At 40.5% G+C, this 20938-nt stretch overlaps 1 protein-coding gene across 4 annotated transcripts in view; it reads left to right on the top strand.

The window, feature by feature from the left end:
- ATP6V0A1 (ATPase H+ transporting V0 subunit a1) overlaps positions 1 to 20938 on the top strand; it is a 54246-nt gene that overhangs the window by 8752 nt on the left and 24556 nt on the right. For 2 of the 4 annotated variants that reach the window (XM_030839721.2, XM_060291135.1), the window contains exons 3-11: positions 4110 to 4188; positions 5585 to 5682; positions 6642 to 6770; positions 12513 to 12595; positions 13128 to 13254; positions 15123 to 15205; positions 15827 to 15920; positions 18131 to 18343; positions 20768 to 20918. In XM_030839721.2, coding sequence (XP_030695581.1) covers positions 4110 to 4188; positions 5585 to 5682; positions 6642 to 6770; positions 12513 to 12595; positions 13128 to 13254; positions 15123 to 15205; positions 15827 to 15920; positions 18131 to 18343; positions 20768 to 20918 — 1057 coding nt within the window. Of the gene's footprint in view, positions 1 to 4109; positions 4189 to 5584; positions 5683 to 6641; positions 6771 to 12491; positions 12596 to 13127; positions 13255 to 15122; positions 15206 to 15826; positions 15921 to 18130; positions 18344 to 20767; positions 20919 to 20938 lie in introns of all 4 variants that reach the window. The other 2 variants (XM_030839719.2, XM_060291134.1) reach the window with 1 other exon arrangement.

Below are 20938 nucleotides of genomic sequence, written 5' to 3'. Positions count from 1 at the left end.
TCTCTCAGTCTTATAAAAATTTGGTCCATTTTGTCTTTTTAAATAACCAGCTTTTAAGAAAAAATGATAACAAATAAAATGATAAAGAAGAATAAAAGAAAAAAGTCAGCTTTTGACTTTGTTTTGTTCAGGAACTTTTATTCATTTCTGCTCTTTTTTTAAAAATTTTTAAGTCTTTTTATTGAATTTGTTACAATATTGCTTCTGTTTTATGTTTTTTGGGTTTTTGGCCCAAGGCATGTGGGATCTTAGCTCCCCAACCAGGGATCAAATCTGCACCCCCTGCATTGGAAGGTGGAGTCTTAACCACTGGACCACCAGGGAAGTCCCAATTTCTGCTCTTTGTTGTTTTCTACCTCCTGTTATCTTTTTTTAACTTCTTGAACACTTGACACATTAATTTTTTACTCTTTTCTATTTGCATCTAAGTCTATAAATTTCCCTTTAAATACCACTTTAACTGCATCCTACAAAGTTTGATCTCTAGCATTTTCTTTATCATTCCATTCTAAATATTTTAAGATATTTCAGGGAATTCCCTGGCAGTCCAGTGATTAGGACTGTGTGCTCTCACTGCCGAGGGCCTGGGTTTGATCCCTGGCCGGGGAATTAAGATCCCGCAAGCCACGTGGCATGGCCACAGGAAAAAAAAAAGAGAGAGAGATTTTCATTATGACTTCTTCTTTGTGCTGTGAATTACTTAGAGCTATTTTAGAATTTCCAAATATGTTAAGTTGTATTTTTGATATGGATTTCTAACTTAATTGCATGATAGAGAAGATTTTATGGTACCAATTCTATACTGAGACTTGCTGTGTGACCTATTTTGTGGTCAGTTTTTTTAAAAGAACTCTTGAAGAGAGAACTATTGGATGCAGTGTTAGAAAATGTGTGTGTGTGTTAGATTAAGCTGATTACGTTGTTCAAATTTTCTCTGTCCTTTTATAATATTTGGTGGACTTGGTGTATCAATAGTTTTAAAATTATATTAAAATTTCTCACTACGTAGACAGATTTGTCAGTTTTTTCTTGTAGTTCTGTTAATGTTTGTTTGAAATATTTTGAGAATGCCTTGCCCACATATTTCAGGACTTCTTACCCAAAGCAGGCCATGGTGTGGCTACAGTTGAACCTTGACTCTTGATTATGAAACCAGTAAAGTTACCATGAGTCTTGTGGCTACTTTCACTTCAGAATGTCTTGTTTATTGAAGTGGAAATTTCTGAATGAGAGGCTGAGTAGTGCCTGCTCAGTGAAAAAAACCAAAGCAAAACAAAAACAAATAAGCACTTTATTAGGGACACACAAGTTTGGAATTGTTTCCTTTTCCTGGGAATTGTTCTTATTATCATTATGTAGTGATTCTCTTAATCTCTAATAATGGTTTTTACCGTAGATTCCATCTGTCTAATATTAATGTAATACATAATACCAATAATTTCCTTGCTAGGTTCTCTGTTACCAGTCTCTCTCTCTCTCTCTTACAGTTCATTCTTTTTTAAAACATTTATTTATTTATTTATTTATGGCTGCATTGTGTCTTTTTTTTGAATTTTATTTTATTTATTTTTTATAAATTTATTTATTTTATTTATTTATTTTTGGCTGTGTTGGGTCCTCGTTGCTGCGCGTGGGCTCTCCCCAGCTGCAGCGAGCAAGGGCCACTCCTCGCCGCGGTGTGCGGGCCTCCCACTGTGGTGGCCTCTCCTGTTGTGGAGCATGGGCTCTAGGCTTGTGGGCTCAGTAGTTGTAGCACATGGGCTCAGCAGTTGTGGCTCACGGGCTCTAGAGCGCAGGCTCAGTAGTTGTGGAGCATGGGCTCATCCGCTCTGCGGCACATGGGATCCTCCTGGACCAGGGCTTGAACCCGTGTCCCCTGCATTGGCAGGTGGACTCTCCACCACTGCACCACCAGGGAAGCCCTATTTATTTTTTTATACGGTAGGTTCTTATTAGTCATCCATTTTATACACATCAGTGTATACATGTCAATCCCAATCTCCCAATTCATACCACCACCACCACCACCACCCGCCGCTGCTTTTCCCCCTTGGTGTCCATACGTTTGTTCTCTACTTCTGTGTCTCAATTTCTGCCCTGCAAACCGGTTCATCTGTACCATTTTTCTAGGTTCCACATACATGCGTTAATATACGATATTTGTTTTTCTTTTTCTGACTTACTTCACTCTGTATGACAGCCTCTAGATTCATCCACGTCTCTACAAATGACCCAACTTCGTTCCTTTTTATGGCTGGGTAATATTCCATTGTATACATGTACCACATCTTCTTTATCCGTTTGTCTGTCGATGGGCATTTAGTTTGTTCCATGACCTGGCTATTGTAAATAGTGCTGCAATGAACATTGGGGTGCATGTGTCTTTTTGAATTATGGTTTTCTCTGGGTTTATGCCCAGTAGTGGGATTGCTGAGTCATATGGTAACTCTAATTCTAATTCTTCGTTGCTGCGCTCGGCTTTCTCTAGTTGCGGTGAGTGGGGGCTACTCTTCGTTGCTGTGCGTGGGCTTCTCATTGTGGTGGCTTCTCTTGCTGCAGAGCACAGGCTCAAGAGCGCAGGCTCAGTAGTTGTGGCTCATGGGCTTAGTTGCTCCACGGCATGTGGTATCTTCCCGGACCAGGGCTCAAACCCACGTCTCCTGCATTGGCAGGCAGGTTTTTAACCACTGCGCCACCAGGGAAGCCCCCCTCTTCTTTTTTTTTTTTTTCCCCTCTTCTTTTTTATGGAGGTAAACTTTATATTCAGTGAAATGCATAGATCTTAGGAGTACAGGTTGATGATTTTGGTAAATTTATATACCCTTATAACCACCACCCAACTCAAGGTATAGAATATTTCCAGCAGCCCAGAAAGCTATCTTGTACACACTTCTGGTCAGCCCCAACCCATCATAGGTAACAACTGTTTTGATTTTTACCATCATAGATTAGTTTTGCCTGTTCTTGAACTTCATGTAAATGAATGATACATTACAGACTCTTATGTCTGACGCCTTTCACTCAACCTCGTATTTTTGAGATTTAATCTTATTTTTATATATATATATATATATCTGTAGTTGATTCTTTTTTATTACTGGATAGCATTCTATGGTACGAACATATCACAGTGTCTTTATCCAGTCTCCTGTTGATGGCATTTGGATCATTGCCAGTTTGGGTCGATTATGAATAAAGCTGCTGTAAACATTGTTTTACAAATTTCTGTGGACATGTTTTCATTCCCGTTAAGCGGGTGCCTAGCAGTACAATGCTCAGTCATGAGGTAGGTGGATATATGTTTAACTGTATAGGAAACTGCCAGCAATATTTTGCTTACTCTTTAATAACGTTTATCACAAAAGTTGTATTGATTGGTTTGTGTCTCTCTTCTGTGGGGCTGATAGCTCTTCAAAGCTAGGATATCTCTTATTCTTTATATTTATGCCAGTGCCTAATACAGTGTCTGGGACATATTTGGTGCTCCAAAAATGTTGAGTAACTAATTCTTTCTTTGTATTTCTTTTATGGAATTTATCACATGCTCTCTTATTGGTTGTATTCATCTTCTCTATTAGTTTGCAAGCTTCTTAATGAGTAGGAACTTGTTTTATTCTTATTTGCATTTCCCAGAATATCTGCCACATTGCTTTGAAAATTACTTGTGATGTATGATTGAATAAACCAGCCTATCACCTAGAAGGTGAAGACCCTTGGTCAAAAGAACAAGAGAAGTTTGCCTTCTGTCTCTTCTGATTGGGAAGAAGGAGAGAAGGAAAACCAGGCAGAGCTTCTATTATATCCATTGCCCAAATGTGGGAGGTGGTTGTGCTCACTGAGACTTTTGGCCCGGGAAGAACATTTTGTGCCACTGTGCTTTGTCTAATCTGCCTCCATTCCAGGAATATGTTGCAGCAGTGAGGGAGGGGATTTTACTTTTCATTGGTGAGACTGGTCCCAAAGCAGGTTGTGTGGATCAGTAGAAAGTTTTAATTAGTGTCGCATCATACACTGACACTAAATTAGGTTTTCACTTTGCAGGATGTGTTGCTTATGAAAGAGAGGAAATGTAACATTTGAATATTTGGTATTCTGTTCTTATTTTGCAGTTAAATCCAGATGTGAACGTTTTCCAGCGGAAATTTGTGAATGAAGTTAGAAGATGTGAAGAAATGGATCGAAAGCTTCGTATGTGCATTTTGGCCTTGTCTGATGTTCCTCTAGTGAGCCAAATGTCTTAAATTAGAGTCCTCTTAATAAAGGAAGAAAATACGACAGGAGGAAAAGAAAAGAGGATGTAAAGATGAATTTCTTGTGCACGAGTAGACGTGTGGTGTTTGGGCTAGGTGGTGCTTAATAGAAACTTTGTTTGAGATGACAAGGCTGCAAGCTGAAACTGGTTTTTTTTTATGGGAAGGGTTTTATGGCAGTATTACACTGTAGAATTCTGAGAGGTAGAACCCAGAACACCATCAATTTTAGATGTCAGCAGAGCCGCCTTTTAAATTTTTGATTTTATTTTATTTATTTTTCCGGTACACGGGCCTCTCACTGTCACGGCCCCTGCTGCTGCGGAGCACAGGATCCGGATGCGCAGGCCCAGCGGCCATGGCCCACGGGCCCAGCCGCTCCACAGCACGTGGGATCCTCCCGGACCGGGGCACGAACCCGTGTCCCCTGCATCGGCAGGCGGACTCCCAACCACTGCACCACCAGGGAAGCCCCAGAGCTGCCTTTTAATTTGAGCTATTTATGAGGGAAGAATCTAACACTTATTAAGGTCCTGTTGAGAGTTAGGGTGTTCATATACTTTATTTTGTTCATTCCCCACAGCATTCCTTCAGGATGGGTGATTTAGTACCCATATTTAGTAAATGAAGAAACCAAAGATTAGAGAGGTTAAGTGACTTGCCCAAGAACGTAAGCTGTCATGATGGGATCGGTGTTTGAATCCAGGTTGTCTGTCTTCAAAATCCAAGATCTTGCTACTATACTTTGCCAGCTTTCAGTTAGCTGTTAGGTGAATTTAGTCCCTGTGCTAAAAACTAAGTCAGTAGTTATCACCCGACACACTTTTGTCTTCTGGTGTTTTGGGGCCTTATTCTGTGCTTTGTTTTTTTGTATTTTTTAAGTCAAAACTGACCTGTTTTCAAATTTAATGAAACCCATGTAGGCTGGAGTTGTCTCACTAGGGTGCTAAGTTTCAGCTATTCTACTGAATCGCACTCTTGGTAGCTCCTCTCTGCCAACAGTATCTGTGACCAGAACCGTCATACAGTAGAAGTCACAAAGGGTAGAGAGCTGACACAGATGAGGACCAGTTTTAATATCAGAAGAGGGAAAGAAGACAGTAGTGGGATGATAAACCTGTTTGGGGTAGCTATGCTTTAGAGACAGTAGGGTAGGAGGAAGAGGAATGTGGAGAAAAAAGGATTTATACGATCTGCCTTTTTTATGTAAAAGTGTCTTTCTTAGAACGAAGCTCTTTTTAGCCGGGTTTGGGGTCTTATTATTTTTTTCCTCAAGTATTGGCAATTCCAGACATGTGCAGCTAGACATGAATGTTTCGATTCTGTCTTTCTAGGATTTGTTGAGAAAGAGATAAGGAAAGCCAATATCCCAATTATGGACACTGGCGAAAACCCGGAGGTGCCCTTCCCCCGGGACATGATTGACTTAGAGGTAAACAATTCTTCTGAGGAAGCCAGATAAGTTTCTTTCTATTTAAATGCAGAAAGTAATTTCCTGAGTAGTTGGAGAGTAGAATAATTCTTGCTGTCCTTGTCTGTTGATTGCAACAGCATTGTCTATTGATTGCAAGTTTCTTGTGGATGGGACTTAAATGAATTTGCTTTTTTATGGTATAAAAAACACTGTGGTATCTCAAATACTATCACATGCGACTAAATAAATGTTTATTGGCTTATTGAAACTTTATTGGATCAATGTTAATTTATCCAGTAATTTATTAATCTCATAGACTAAATGAATAGCCTTTCATTAACTTTTCAATAATTATTTTATCTATCCCAAGTACCCTGAGGAATTTAACCAAGTGTACAACAGAATCTATAGACAAAGAAAGACGATTTTAAGCCAAAAAGTTTTCATGAAGAAAATTGCCCTGGTAAAAACACAATACAGTTGTCCTTCAGTATCTGAGGGGGATTGGTTCCAGGCCGTCCCTCGGATACCAAAATCTGCCGATGCTCAAGTCCCTTATATAAAATAGCTGTAGTATTTGCATTAAGCCTATGTACATCCTCCCGTATACTTTAAATCATCTCTGGATTACTTACAATACCTAATACAATGTAAATGCTATGTAAGTAGTTGTAAATACAATGTAGATGCTAGGTAAATAGTTGCTTGTGGGCAGCAGATTCAAGTTTTGCTCTTTGGAACTTTCTGGAAAATGTTTTTCCCCAAATATTTTCGAACCATGGTTAGTTGAATCTGCAGGTATGGAACCCAAGGGTATGGAGGGCTGACTGTACTTGCTGTGTTGTTCAAAGATACTTTTGAACCATCTGGGTGGCGAGTGTTCTGTGGGATGGATGAATTCATCTGTCTTTCAGAGCAAGCATTTTGAGCTTCCTTTGAGTAAATTGGTTTTGTTATTGTTGTTGTTGTCTCTGTAGGCCAATTTTGAGAAGATTGAAAATGAACTGAAGGAAATCAACACAAACCAGGAAGCTCTGAAGAGAAATTTCTTGGAACTGACTGAATTAAAATTTATACTTCGCAAAACTCAGCAGTTTTTCGATGAGGTCAGACTATTGTTTCTTTTAATATTTGAGCAGCTGATATTACACCAGCAAAGTGGGCCATATTTTTATTCCAATAATTATTTTAATTTGCTAGTTTGAAAGCAGTACCATTTCTGCACCCTGTTTTATTTGAAGAAATGTCAGATTATGTTCCATTTTTCATGCAGTACACAGCCAGCCATGGTTTTGTATAATTTTGCATTTTCAGCAATTTTTCATCTCAAGATGGGGAAAGGAACCCTAAAATAGTTGTATAAACATAGTTAGATGAAATTTTTACATTTTAAGGTAAGTATATGCTTAAAGTTGAAGCAACAGGAAACAGTTAGTTATACATGAAATTATAACAAAGGTTTAATCTCCAAACCTTTTGTCGTTAAATTTAAATTTTTATCCTCTATGTTTGCTTGTGAACCTTTGAGCACATTTTTAAGTACTCCAGATTGCACATCACACTTAATTTTTCAAGAGCTTTTCTTTACGTTGTTTGGAAAATTGGTAGGATGCCTTTTTGAAATTCCTGGATTTTCATATAAACTCAACTTTATTACCTTGTAGGGAAAAAATGTTAATAAATTCCTGGGTTAAAAATGTAGGTGACTAAGTTGCCAGGTGACAGCTTGCTGAGGTGATCCCATGGAAAGGATTGGAATAAGGCTTTCAGAAGGCTCCCTCCTCCTAATTAAACCTGAGAAGAAGTCTTAGCTTTCAGCCTGGACGTGCTTTTTCTGATGGCCTAAAATATGGGTAACTCTCTTTTCAATAGGTGTCTTTGCCACCAGATTAACAACATCAGACATTTCAGAGATTGTCCCAGTCACTCTTCAGTGTACTTTCCCATAAGTTCTTTATTTCCTTTGCTCAACAACAACAAAAATTAGCAAAGCTTTTGAAAAATAGAAGGCCCATTTTAGTTAGCATCTTACATGTCCTCAGTTTTACTTGTAATTTCTGTCTTTTGAGGAAAGAATAAGTCTCACTAGCTCTCTAGACTGGAGCAGGGGGTTGCCAACTAGCAACATCAGCCTCACCTGAGAACTTGTCAGAATGCAAATTTTCAGTCCACACGAGACTTTTTCAATCAGAAACTCTGAGAGTGGTGCCCAGCCCAGCAATCTGTTCTCACAAGGTGATTCTGAAGCATGCTAGTGTGAGAACCACGGGGCTAGAGAAAGTCAGCTGAAGATGTGATACATTCCTTAGTAACTAAGGATGTGACTCAGAGAAGCCATGCTAATTAAAAGGATCTGTTGGAGCCAGGGAAAGGAGAAAATCTCACAGGAATTTAATTGCCCAGTCTTCCTGAGAATCAGGATCTGGCTACATACCAGGAGAGGGTTGGTGTGAATATTCAGTTTGCTCACTGAGTTGAGAATTTTGAGACTGATGGTAACTTCTTTCACCAGTCCCCGATATCACATTAAAGGGTGTGGGACAGTGTGATTAACTCTTTCCAGGTGTTACAGGTCTTTTGCAACAGGCACGGCCACTTACGCCCAAGGGTTTTGATAAACAAATAATCTGGAATTCCAGTGTACTCACTGTGAAAACATTACTGTGTTTATACTCATTAATTCACAGAGCATTTGAAGAGCACCTGCTGTTTGTAAAGCGTAAGATGGGTAAGAAATGGTCCCTATGTTCAAGGAATATGTCACTTACTCATATCAGGAAACATCCCTGAACACAGTGCCTCCCTATGCTCACAGATGTGTGCTTTTCTATACATGTCCAAGCTGCTGCCCACAGATCCAAAGTAAATCTGGCCTCCAGGTCAAAGCTCAGTTACTTTTATCATTATTTGGGACTTAATTCTTTTACCGTCTCCCCTCTTTCTTTCCCTTTTGATATAGCCTTAGTTTACTGCTGGGATGTTGCTGAGATGTATGAAAATGTTTTTCATAACCTCCTGAGTTTAAGGATTGGGATAGGCTTCCTAGTCTAGTTCATTCTGGTAGAAATTCTGAATAAAGACTGACAAATGGACTCCCTTAATGGAAATAGTTTTTTAAACTGTTAATTTTATAGTTAAAAAATAGTAAAAACAAAATAAGAGGATATATAAAATAGATAACTAATAAGGACCTACTGTATTGCACAGGGAACTCTTCTCGGTACTCTGTAATGACCTATATGGGAAAAGAATCTTAAAAAGAGTGGATATATGTATGTGTATAACTGGTACCCTTTGCTGGTACAGCAGAAACTAACACTGGTACACTGGTACAGCAGAAACTAACACAACATTGTAAATCAACTATACTCCAATAAAAATTTTTTAAAAAATAAGAGGAACCACTTGGAAAGATGATATAAGATTTTAAAATTGTAGCTATGGGTTTAGGAATTTTCTTTGTGATTAATAGGTCTAAACATGAAATACTTATCCTGAGAAGGCAGACATGACCTTCACGCCCTATCCATTTTGCATTGTTTTCCCTCTCCTACTTGTGCAAAACGTTTGTTTTTAATCTCTGGAAGTACTTTTGAGCACGAGGCCTTGGCTGTGAGCGGTTCTTCTGTTGCTTTCGTCATCAGTCCCTGTCACTCCCCTGTGAGGAGTCTTCTGGCAAGCACCACTCCTCCTTTTCTCTACTAGTGCCCAGTCAGTGTCTTGCCCGCTCTTACCATTAGCTCTTAGTCTCAGCCAGGTCCCTTTCACTAGCCCCTGCCCTGCTGTGGCCATACAGCAGTCTCAGGTGTCACTGCCATGATAGGAGACAAGGCCTCACAGAGTTAAGCACGTCTGCACATGCGAGTGCACGCTTTACTTAATGCAAGAGATAAGGAAACTTGGGACTCTCAAATCTCAGAGATGTGGAATTTCATGAGACTTTCTTCCATGCCTGAGATTATAATGTTTGCAAGTGGCCTGAAACACTGCCAATTTTAAACCCTTCTTTTTAATATAATTGGGTGAATATGATCAGTAATTTACAATAATGAGTTAGCAGAAAATGGCTAAATCAGAAGATGATTCTTTGCATCTCCAGGCATAGGGGTTATGATTGGCCAAGTGTGTAGAAGTAAACATATATTGAATATTCTTATGATTTATAATGATTAAAAATTTGATTTAGCCATTTCTTATCCAGAGCATTTAAAATGACTTGTTAATGATTATCCTTTTCTCAGTCTTCTTGCTTATGAAGAACTGTAAGAGCTGGAGAGATTTCTCTGCATCTTTTACCATAAGCACCATAACATATGAGAGCGTAAAGAAGACTGGAAAAGTAATGGTTAATGGCATGCAGATCCCTGCCTTCCTTTCCTTCTGAGTTTTCCATCCATCTGCTTTCTTTACTTTTCTTTCCCATCTGCCATCTCCTTTGGGGCTTGAGTGAATACCTTAGGTGAAGAAATATAATTTCTTTCTCAATGTAGATGGAAACGGAAGTGTTTGCTCTTGGTAATGTAGCTTAAACTGGATGTGCCGCTTATACTGAAGTGCAGAAATAGAACTACTGAAGTTCTGCTACTTCCTTTTTTCAAGGCATGGTTTTAGTATTCTGACTGGGGGAAGGGGTAAATCAGAGGGCATAGCAAGTAATTTAGAAGAACCTTGGCAGTACTTTTATTAGAGAACCCAGATTAGTATTTAGATACTTGATGACATGGTTTTCAATATTGCTTTAAAGGCCCTCAGCTAGTGGTTGTGGACATCTAGTTTCTCATCAGGCACAATTATTTCATTTGACAAATTTTAACTTTCCTCTCTAAGACTTAGGATTCTTAAGTATGAAATAGTGAAATTATTAATTAGAATATTATTGCAAATTTCTATTTAATTTTAATTCTGCTGGGGTTTTTTTTGTTTTTTTAATTCCCAGAGAATTCTGGATATACTCTTTGGAGTAGTCTAGTTGCTAAACACTACTTGCTGTTCCATCAGTTTTCCCCTTTAGAGCACATATGTTTGCACCGAGTCTGATCTTTATGGTTTACGTAAACCAGGTCTTGTGAACCATGTAGGGAAGTAGACAGGAGGCTTGTGGGTAGTAATCAGTTTCACTGGTTTTTGGCAAGGGACATCCTAAGAGCAAGTTGAAAGGCAGTAGTCACCTGGATCCTCCAAACAAGTTGCCTGTGGCTTGCAGTCAGCTGATCTGATTTTAAGTAGAAACAAAAAGAGCCCCCTAAGCTTCCATTTGAGGGCAAGTGGTAACCTGTGCCCCCATTATCTCATCTTAAAGTTTTCTAAATCTCATGACAGTATTTCTCTGCACTTCTGGTGTACCCAGTGCCTATCCTTCCTTTTTTTTTTTTTTTCCTTTTGGTTGTTGAGAGTAGATCCTGCTTCTAGAATTTACTTCCCAAACAATTGCTTTCACTTGTTTAGACTTTCAGACTTATCATCTGGTTTATACTCAGTTCCCCACCCACCACCCTTTGACTTTACATTTATGGTCCTATGACTTTATCAAGAGGGGTTCCCACGTGGCATTTTTCGATAGTGGGGTTGACAGAAATAGAATCAAATTGAAATTTAGAGTGAAAATGATAGAGAAAAATTCTCCTGATTTTTTGTTTAGTTTTGCTTTTGAAAAGGAAGATTATTCTGGCTTACTTCTAGTCTTTGGTCAAACACGTAGTGCATGGATATTGAAGTTGGGGAGGTCAGTCAGTGGAGAAGTCAGTTGGCCTTCATTTTTCAGGGTAGCTTCTCCTTCCTGATGAGAGGAAAGGTGGTAAGCTGTATTATGAAGAGAGAGACTAGGAAATGTAGACCTACATCCGAGAAGGTCCTGCTCCTCCGTCATTTTATTGTATAAACTGTCATGGTGGAAATCATTTTAAATCTAAACAATCAAACTAGTCCACATGCTCTATATTGGCTTATTATCTCTTACTTTTTCTTCACTTCACTTGATTTAGATTGTTGGCTTAAGCTATGTTCTCAAGAATCCTTAAACTGTAAAGCGTACGTGAACTTTTTAATATTCCTAGATTCCTGGTCAGAAACTAGGACATTCAGATATGTTTTCACTTTTCCTTCCCTTTATTGATGCAATGGAGGCTCATGCCTGCCCAGCTATTGTGCTTCTTATCCTTTTGGACAAAGAAATACTCTTTAAATCCCATGGTTTGGAGCATTTTTTACAGTGGTCATGCTGAAAGTTCTCATGTTCTGAATTTTTAAGAGCATGGAAAACTTAGAAATCTGGAGATGCCCCTTCTATCTTTCTCCTGTTCAAGACGGTGACAACGCCTTGCTTTCTTCCTTAGAAAGAGAGTCTCCATCTTTTGCATTCTTACCCAGAGAAAATTCTAGCTTGTAGCTGCCTGTAAAGTTGGTGTTGAATGTTCTGCAGAGTTGCCTTGTTTTTGCTCAAAAGGAAGAAACACTTCAGCTTCTATCCATATGCAAAGGTATTTCTTGGTACTTTCATGGCTCATGCAGGGAAACATAAGAGAAAAAATGGTTTCCACCAAGTAACAGATTTATACAGGTGTTACCATCATTTAATGTTTTTTCCTTTATTCCTTATTTCTAAAACCATTTCCCCAGATGCTTTACTGGGGTAATTCTGCTTCCTTTACCTCTTGTTTCTTTCCTTTGTTTTCTTCCCCTGTTCTTTTGTCTTCTTTTTGTAGGTATGTCTTCTCTTTTGGTGTTTTTTTTTTTTTTTAATCTTTATTTTCTGAACTTATCTCCTGGTTCCTCGTTCCCTGCATGCCACTAACTATTTTCATTAGATATTAATTGATTTGTGAATTCAGGCTGAATTGCATCATCAGCAGATGGCGGATCCAGACCTGTTGGAAGAATCCTCATCCCTCTTGGAGCCAAGTGAGATGGGAAGAGGCACGCCTTTAAGACTTGGGTATGTACCACTTCAGCCCTCTGTACTCAGTGGGGTCATGTTCATTTTTGCTTTTCAAAAGAGCGGTGTTGCTGGGCATTCACTTGCTTCCAGGATGCCCTCTCTTCTGAGCCCATTGCGAAGTGTTGCTAAGTTGCTTTGCATTCGGTTACTGAGTTGTTCTGTCAACCCTCTGCTGAGTCCAGGAATCAGACTTTGGCAGCCCTTTTTTTTTTTTTTGGCGGTACACGGGCCTCTCACTGTTATGGCCTCTCCCGTCGCGGAGCACAGGCTCCGGACGCACAGGCTCAGCGGCCATGGCTCACGAGCCTAGCCGCTCCGCGGCATGTGGGATCTTCCTGGACTGGGGCACGAACCCGCGTCCCCTGCATCGGCAGGCGGACTCTCAACCACTGTGCCACCAGGGAAGCCCCTGGCAGCCCTTTTGACATAACAATGCATATCCTCCTGTTTGGCGTCTTTGCCCCCTGCTCTCACTTTCCTCCCATACCGTGGCGTGGAATTGTTCCCAATCTGGCTCTTCTCCCCACAGCTTCGTGGCTGGTGTGATTAACCGGGAGCGCATCCCTACTTTTGAGCGCATGCTTTGGCGGGTGTGCCGGGGGAATGTGTTCCTGCGGCAGGCTGAAATCGAGAACCCCCTGGAGGATCCTGTGACTGTAAGACAAGGAAATTGCGTCTCATGGAGTAGGTCTTGTAAAGGGAGCTCAGAGCAGTAACTCAGCAGGTGCCACCTGAATCTGACCCTCCCATGGAGGAGCCCTTAGGTTTACTCTGCTTTGATCTATGAATTTGAAGGACTGCTCTTTTCCTCTTTACCTCCATCGCATGTGTACATACAATGTATATGTGACATATACATATATATGTTCAAGCTTTACCCGTGTAGGTATTACTTTGATTAGAAGTGTGTTTTTTCCAGTTATTTTAAACTTTAGCTTTATATGTTTTCTGTTACTTATCTGGGACCAAAAGAAAATTAACTTTCTATGAAAATTAACTTAAAGAAAGACATCTAGTTCCAAGTCTGGTAACATCCATATGTAAAAAGAGGAGAGATTTCCTAAACTGTGATCTTTATAAGCTGATGAAACTTTAATTGGTAAAGTTTTTTGTCTACTTGTTTGTTGGGAGTTTTAGGAACTTAGTTTAAAGATTTATATTGTACAAGATGGGATGATCTTCCCCACCCAATGCTTTGGAAAGTAGGAATAGCTTAGCATCTTGGCATTTGACATAATGGGACAGAGTTCTTAGCATAAACCTACATTTAGAATGGTGAGTCCTAATTTCAGGGATGACAAGCAAAGAAGATTAAATGTTCTGCAAAAAATTTATTTCATTTTGGTATTACTATTATTTGGAAACCTGGAGTTGGTTTTTATGTTCTCAAGTGTCTTTTGGGTTTCTTAAATTAGTATTCTTTTTTCTACCTAAGAAAAGAGGTTGAATTATAAGGCTTCTCAGAGTCGGTGGGTCATACAACTAGAAATGATCCTGGTAAATGGATCTTCTCCTCGGTACCGAGTAGGAGTGTGGTGACACTTACGTTACAGTGAGTGTCTCCTTACACTGAGGAGCAGTGTTACAGTCTTACTGAAGGCTGTCCCTGGGTTGTAGAGACATTGTAGTCAGCAATCACACCTAGTGTGGAGCTGTTCTCAGGAATATTCAGCCAAGTTCCTGGGCAACAGAAACATTATTTTATCAACAAATCACGTAAGGGAGGGTCTGGATATCTACAGCAGAGCAGCTGCACAAAGAATGTGCTCCAGTTTATTCCTAGAGAACTTAGGAATTTCAGACTCTTGAGCCTTACTTTCTTCACTCCTTCACTCTTTTTCCCTCTTTATCCTTCTATAATTTTGTTTGTTTTCCTGTAATAAAAGCTCTATAGGAATAGGAGAAAATACAGGCAACCAGAGACAATCCTGGTTGACACCCACTATAGCTTATTTTCCTGATCTTTCCTTCTAGCCTTTGCCTCATACTTCAGGTATAAACTTGGTATTTGGAATGGATTGCCTTCCTCCCTGCCCCCTAAGGTGTAAATGGGCATGAATCATGAGATTCTGCATCAGCATTCTTCCCAACTACTCAGTCCCTTGTAGTTATTCATTCCCCTTTATCTGGAGTTTCTAAGCATGGGACTAGGCAGGAATGGCTCCCTTCTCTTTCCTCTTCTCTGTACTTATGTCATTTAGGCAATATAAGATTCGTTCAGTTTAAAGTTGAATTGGTAAGTAGGGCTAAATTGTTCTAAGAAGAGAATCATCTTTGCATCCGTGTCAATCTCCTGGTTGAGTTGAAAAACAAGTACAGAAAGATTTTTGTGAATCAGAGATTACAGGGCAAATGTTCTTGTAGTGGAGCTTAAGAAATGGATTGAAGGTAATGGTTAAAACACACAGTTGCCATACCCTTAAAAGATTCCAGTTGTTTCTCTGTCACCAAGAAAGTAAGTTTACTTAAGAAGTTTTCTTCTGGATTATAAGTCTGAATTCTTGGTTTTTGGTTTGGGGCCTAGGGAGACTACGTGCACAAGTCTGTGTTCATCATTTTCTTCCAAGGCGATCAGCTGAAAAACAGAGTCAAGAAAATCTGTGAAGGGTAAGAGGAAGGTGCCTCCCCCTAGGGTGCCTTCAAGCCACCTAACTATTATTAAGCCTAGAGAACAGAGAAACACAAAGCCTGTTCGTCCACCTTGACACGGTGAATATATCTTTTAATAATGTTAAGGTTATTTTAAACAATGAGAAATGGCCTAAGTTTATTTTTTTAGACTGTCAAAATCACAATTTCCTTTTCTTAGAAAAAGTAGTTAGGACTCATGATTTATAAATTCTACATTGTTCTGGGACAGTGGGTCTTCATACCTAGCAGTGTACCATAGGCACTGTGCCCTTAAACTCTTCTGAAATTCTGCCCGTGAGATCTTTTTTCCATGCCATTTTTCTCCAGCAATGTATAATGTAATTTGTAGCACCATTTCTTTTTCTTTCTTTTTTTAATCTAAAGGAATTTAATAGCTACACAGAATGTTAAAACAGTTCAAATGTTGCTGCTCTATCTGTAGGCTCCTTCTCATAAATAATTATTATTAATTAGTGCATCAGTCTGAACGAATCCTGTTTGGGTCCTTCTAGTAAGTTAACATTACTTTCTGAGATTACTTAAATTGGCTACGTTAAGGAATATCAGTGTTTCTCAGGCTGTTTCTGCACATTCCAGGTTCCGGGCCTCAATCTATCCCTGTCCTGAGACGCCACAGGAGAGGAAGGAGATGGCTTCTGGGGTTAATACCAGGATTGACGATCTCCAAATGGTACACAGAGGCCTGGAGGGAATTTGTTTTTGTGAAATACTACAGTAGAACACCATTCTTCTTCCTTGAAACACGAACAGTTAGTTTATTAGGCACCTGCAGCAGCCCAGGATACATTTCTTTTTTTTTTGCTATTTTTAATTCATTCCTTGAAACTTTTCCCCAGCTCCCATGGGGAATGACTTAAAAATGGCATGAATCATCTTCACATAAGACAGGGATGCTACGCATCTGAAATCGTTATTGCCTAGAGTATTCAGTCCCCCTCCTCATGAGTCTGAGATATTTTTATAGTAAAGTGTGCTTAGTTAGGAAAAAAAATCAAATAACATAGAAGTACACATCAAGTCAATTCTGCCTCACACGCACTGTCTCCAGAGCAGCCACTCTTAACAGCTTGGTGTGGATCCTTCTGGTCACCTTGAATCTGAACCACAGAGTCTAGCCAGTGAGTCCTGGTGTAACTCTTGTACCCAAGAAGACATTTCCCAAATCGCAGTGTGTGTGGTTTGCACACACCATGGTTGTCACGGGGTTCTCAGTAGGGAGTCGTGATTTATGCACACATGGAAGGAAAAGGGTGCCCAGTGGGAGCTTTGTTCCCTATTGAAAGGATGTGATGATTGCCCCCTTGAAACGTTAATAAACATACTTAATCCCAAAGGCAGTTCTTTCCAGCAGTGGCAAATTGTCAGAGATGCGTTGTAACTCCCATTTCAGCATCGTTTCTCATCTTTCCCTCCAACCCCCTCTGTACGTGACACGCCGACTTGACCTGTTGCCAGCTCCTTTCAGATACACTTACCTGTTTAAGCAAAGGAAGAGTTTTTTTAGAACTGCTGGTGGGTGATAAGCCATGCTAGTACATTCTGGGTTCTAGGACTGTTCTACCACCTCCTTATGAGGTAGGCTTGTGGTAGATTTTGAAGAGCATGTGCAATAGTCGTTATAAATGACTAGAATCTGATTTTTAAAACACCAAACTGAAGTAAAATTTTAAAAGGGATTGAATACCAAGGGGTGAGATGTGTGGGCGTGGGCTGGTGGGGAAAGAGAAAAGCAAATAGAACATTGCTTGCAAGTTTATTTAGCATCTTTCCAGAAGTTTAAATAGTGATTGTGAAATTGTCAACAACCACGAAAGAAAGTAGCTTTGTTCCTTTATTCTCAAGTGATACAAGAGTTTCCCTAGCATGCCATGGCTTTTTTAAAAAAAAAAAAAACCTCTCATGGAAGTTACTTTCTACTGCCCAAGACAGTTTCTCAGGGAGCAGTGACGACTTTTTTCCCAAACTGACTTGAAAAGCTAGCTATGATGGAGACTTGAGCTAAAATGATTAATGTATAGTTTTTTCCTCTTCAAACAAATGTGATTTAAGGTAGATTCTCATGCACAAGTGTGAATGGTGGGGTGCTTGCCCAATCTTGGCTTAGCCCCTCTTCTGCTATAGAAGTCTTAACTATTTGGTGATAAACAAGGTAGTAGAATGTAAAGTGTTCCTGGCCCTTCCTCCCACTCTATTCTTGGCAATGTGATTCCTCCGAGGGAACTCTGTACTGGTTTCCAAAGGATCAGCCTTCTTGGGGGGAAAGGAAGCCTGACAGAAGAATCAGGCCTTATCTGCTCCATGCTGCCCGTGGTATGTGGCGGTGTAAATCCGCTCTAAAGGCCGTGTGTCTCGTCCTCCTGGCAGGCAGCCTCTCTTGGCAGAGGCAGATGCTGGTGTTCAGCAGCGCCTCTGTCCCCCGGTCCCTGAGGCTGGCTGATGTTCAGGGTGTGCTGCCGCTTGCTGTGCTTAAGTAGGGATTTGACAACTCGGTCAGCTCCTGGGCCTGTGATGCTGACTTCTTTGACTCTGAGTTACAGGCTCCACTTGGAAAGTCATTGCTCTTTAGTGAGCCAGATAAAAGCCAGTGACCTACATTGTTCTGCTGTGGATTTTGTGGTCAGATTAAATTTAGAGAGAAAAGCTAAAAACCACTTCCTCAGGTTTCTCTTCAGCTTGAAACTAAATGAATATGAATGTTAGTCATTGGAACTCTAATTTCTTATAATTTGGCCAAAAAAAAAGAGAAAATTCTAGCCAGAGGAAGAAAAAGCCCAGATCCCCACCTGCCCTTCTCAGAAAGCTGTGCCTCTTTGCCTTCATATCCTGAATTCTAAGACTGGTGTTAGAAGGATCCCTGTCTGCTCCTTTCTCTCCCAAAAGGTTCTGAATCAAACGGAGGATCACCGCCAGAGGGTTCTGCAGGCAGCTGCTAAGAACATCCGAGTCTGGTTCATCAAAGTGCGGAAGATGAAGGCCATTTACCACACTTTGAACCTGTGCAATATAGACGTGACCCAGAAGTGCCTGATTGCGGAGGTCTGGTGCCCTGTCACTGACCTTGACTCCATCCAGTTTGCGCTCAGAAGGGGCACGGTGAGTCCCCCACAGCTAGCAGTGCAGCCTACAGCTAGGAAGAGAGGATCCCATCCATAGTAACATGAACCAATTACATTTTTATGGCATTTTTAGTCTCAGGGTTCTTTAATATACTCATCTTGTATCCTGACAATACATTTCGTATATGCTTATTTTTCAAATGTAGAAATTGCAGTTGAAAAGAAGATTAAATGATTTGGTCATATACCCATGATCCTTCAGGGTAGCTCAAAATCAGAACATCAATTTCCTGACCCACTCTCTCTGTCCGTTAGACTAGTTCCATAATATAACCCTCGCAGTTCCATTTAGTAGTTAATTAGAGCTACTGCCCTATCCAAAGCACTGATCTAGGAGCCAGGAGGTACAGAGATGTAAAAAATAGGCCTTCAGGTATCTATGACTTACTTGAAGAGGCTGATGTGCATACAACACAGTCTGTGCTAAGAGTAGTTTATGTGTGTGGAGGGAAGGAAGGCACTAGCTTTTCCAACTAGGATGATCAGAAAAAGCTTCAAGAAGGTGGCATTTACTCAGGGCTTTGAAGAATTGGTAAGATGTCGACTGGCAACAATGAGAAGAAAACAGTATGGACAAAGGCAGGAAATACAGTGTGACCATGTGTGGTTGGGCCAGAACAGGAATGGTAATGGGTGAGCTGAAGAGCAGGAGGCAAACCTAGGTCAGGGAGACTGGAACCTAATTGTCAAGGGTTGTTTTTTTCTGTTTTGTTTTTTTAATTCATTTATTTATTTATTCATTTATTTTTTGGCTCTGTCGAGTCTTCGTTGCTGCGTGCGGGCTTTTCTCTAGTTGCGGCGAGCGGGGGCTACTCTTTGTTGCAGTGCACGGGCTTCTCATTGCAGTGGCTTCTCTTATTGCAGAGCATGGGCTCTAGGCACGTGGGCTTCAGTACTTGTGGCACACGGGCTCAGTAGTTGTGGCTCGCGGGCTCTAGAGCGCAGGCTCAGTAGTTGTGGCACACAGGCTTAGTTGCTCTGCGGCATGTGGGATCTTCCCGGACCAGGGCTCAAACCTGTGTCCTCTGCATTGGCAGGCGGATTCTTAACCACTGTGCCACCAGGGAAGTCCCATGAAGGGTTTTTAATGCCAGCTTAGTGGGTTTAAATTTTATCCCAGAGGGAGTGGAGAGACATTGGAAGTTATTTAGCAGTGAAAGGACATGATCAAAACGGTTTTAAAAGAGTAATCCAGGGACTTCCCTGGCGGTACAGTGGTTAGGACTCTGTGCTTCCACAGCAGGGGGCCCGGGTTTGCTTCCTGGTCAGGAAACTAAGATCCCATATCCCACATGCCTCGAGGCGTGGCCAAATAAATAGAATAAAATGAGTAATCCATTGATAGCATCTGGGTTGGATTGGGGAGTAGAGAGAGTCTACAAGTAGGGGTTCAATTAGGAGGTAATTGTAAACACAGAGCAGTAAGTGATAATGACCCCTGCAGTAAAAAGCAAATAATGATGAATTTGTGAGACACTCTGAAGGAGGTATCAATTGTTATATTTGGTATTTTGCAATGTGCAGGAGAAGTACAAGGAGAAAAAATTAAAAATGTTTCTGAGGCATCAAAGCTGGGTGGCTGGTAGAATAATAGTTTCATTGATGGAAGTAAAAGTTCAGCAAGAGAAACTTATTGATCTGAGAAAGATGATAAGTTCAGTTTCAGTCACATTGAGGGGTTGGACAGAAATCCACATGGAAATCTCAAGCAGAAAATGGGATAGGCTCTCAAAAGAAAGGGCAACATGAAAGAGACGGGTTGCATGAGGTTGGAAGGGTGTGAGACCTCCAAGAGAGAAAATAAGGAGCCAATAGTAGAACGTTGGGGGCCCTGCAGTGTTACAGGCAGGGGAGGAAGAGCCAGCAAAGAGACAGGAAAGGCATGGTTGGTAAGCAGAAGAGGTAGCTCTCCAGCGTCAGGGGCTTGCATATAAGAGAAAAGACCTTTGGATCCGGTGATGAGCCAGCCACTTTGGCCAAGTGTGTTCTGCTAGACTACAAGGATTAGGGAGTTAAGAGTAGGTGGCGAAGGAAGAAGGTCAGAGAATAACTTTGCTTCCTCCATAAAAGGAGAAGAGAACAATGACACTTGTAGACAGGCAGATAAGGATGTCTCCAGAGGAGGTACCACATTTTCTTTGGTTACATATTTTAGAATTATTTTTTTTTCATGGTGAGGATAGTTTTCCTGAGACTTCATTTAAATCTTTCATTGTAAATTTTATAGCTAGTTCCAGTTTCCCCAAAGACCGGAAAGCTTGAGATATAATTTACATAAAAGAAAATACACATATTTTATGTGTACTGTTCGATGAGTTTTGATAAATATATATGCCTGTGTAACCCCCATCACAATTAGGAGGGTGACCTGATTCTGAAATATGTGCTTTATGTTTCCCAGGAACACAGTGGCTCCACCGTGCCCTCCATCCTGAACAGGATGCAGACAAACCAGACTCCCCCAACCTATAACAAAACCAACAAGTTCACATGTGGCTTTCAGAACATAGTGGATGCTTACGGAATTGGAACTTACCGAGAGATAAATCCAGGTAAAAAAGCTTGAATCTTT

Source organism: Globicephala melas, chromosome 20 (assembly GCF_963455315.2).
Source record: "Globicephala melas chromosome 20, mGloMel1.2, whole genome shotgun sequence".
Taxonomy (NCBI): domain Eukaryota; kingdom Metazoa; phylum Chordata; class Mammalia; order Artiodactyla; family Delphinidae; genus Globicephala; species Globicephala melas.
The sequence above is the reverse complement of the archived record's forward strand: the minus strand, read 5'-3'. Positions and strand labels throughout refer to the sequence as shown.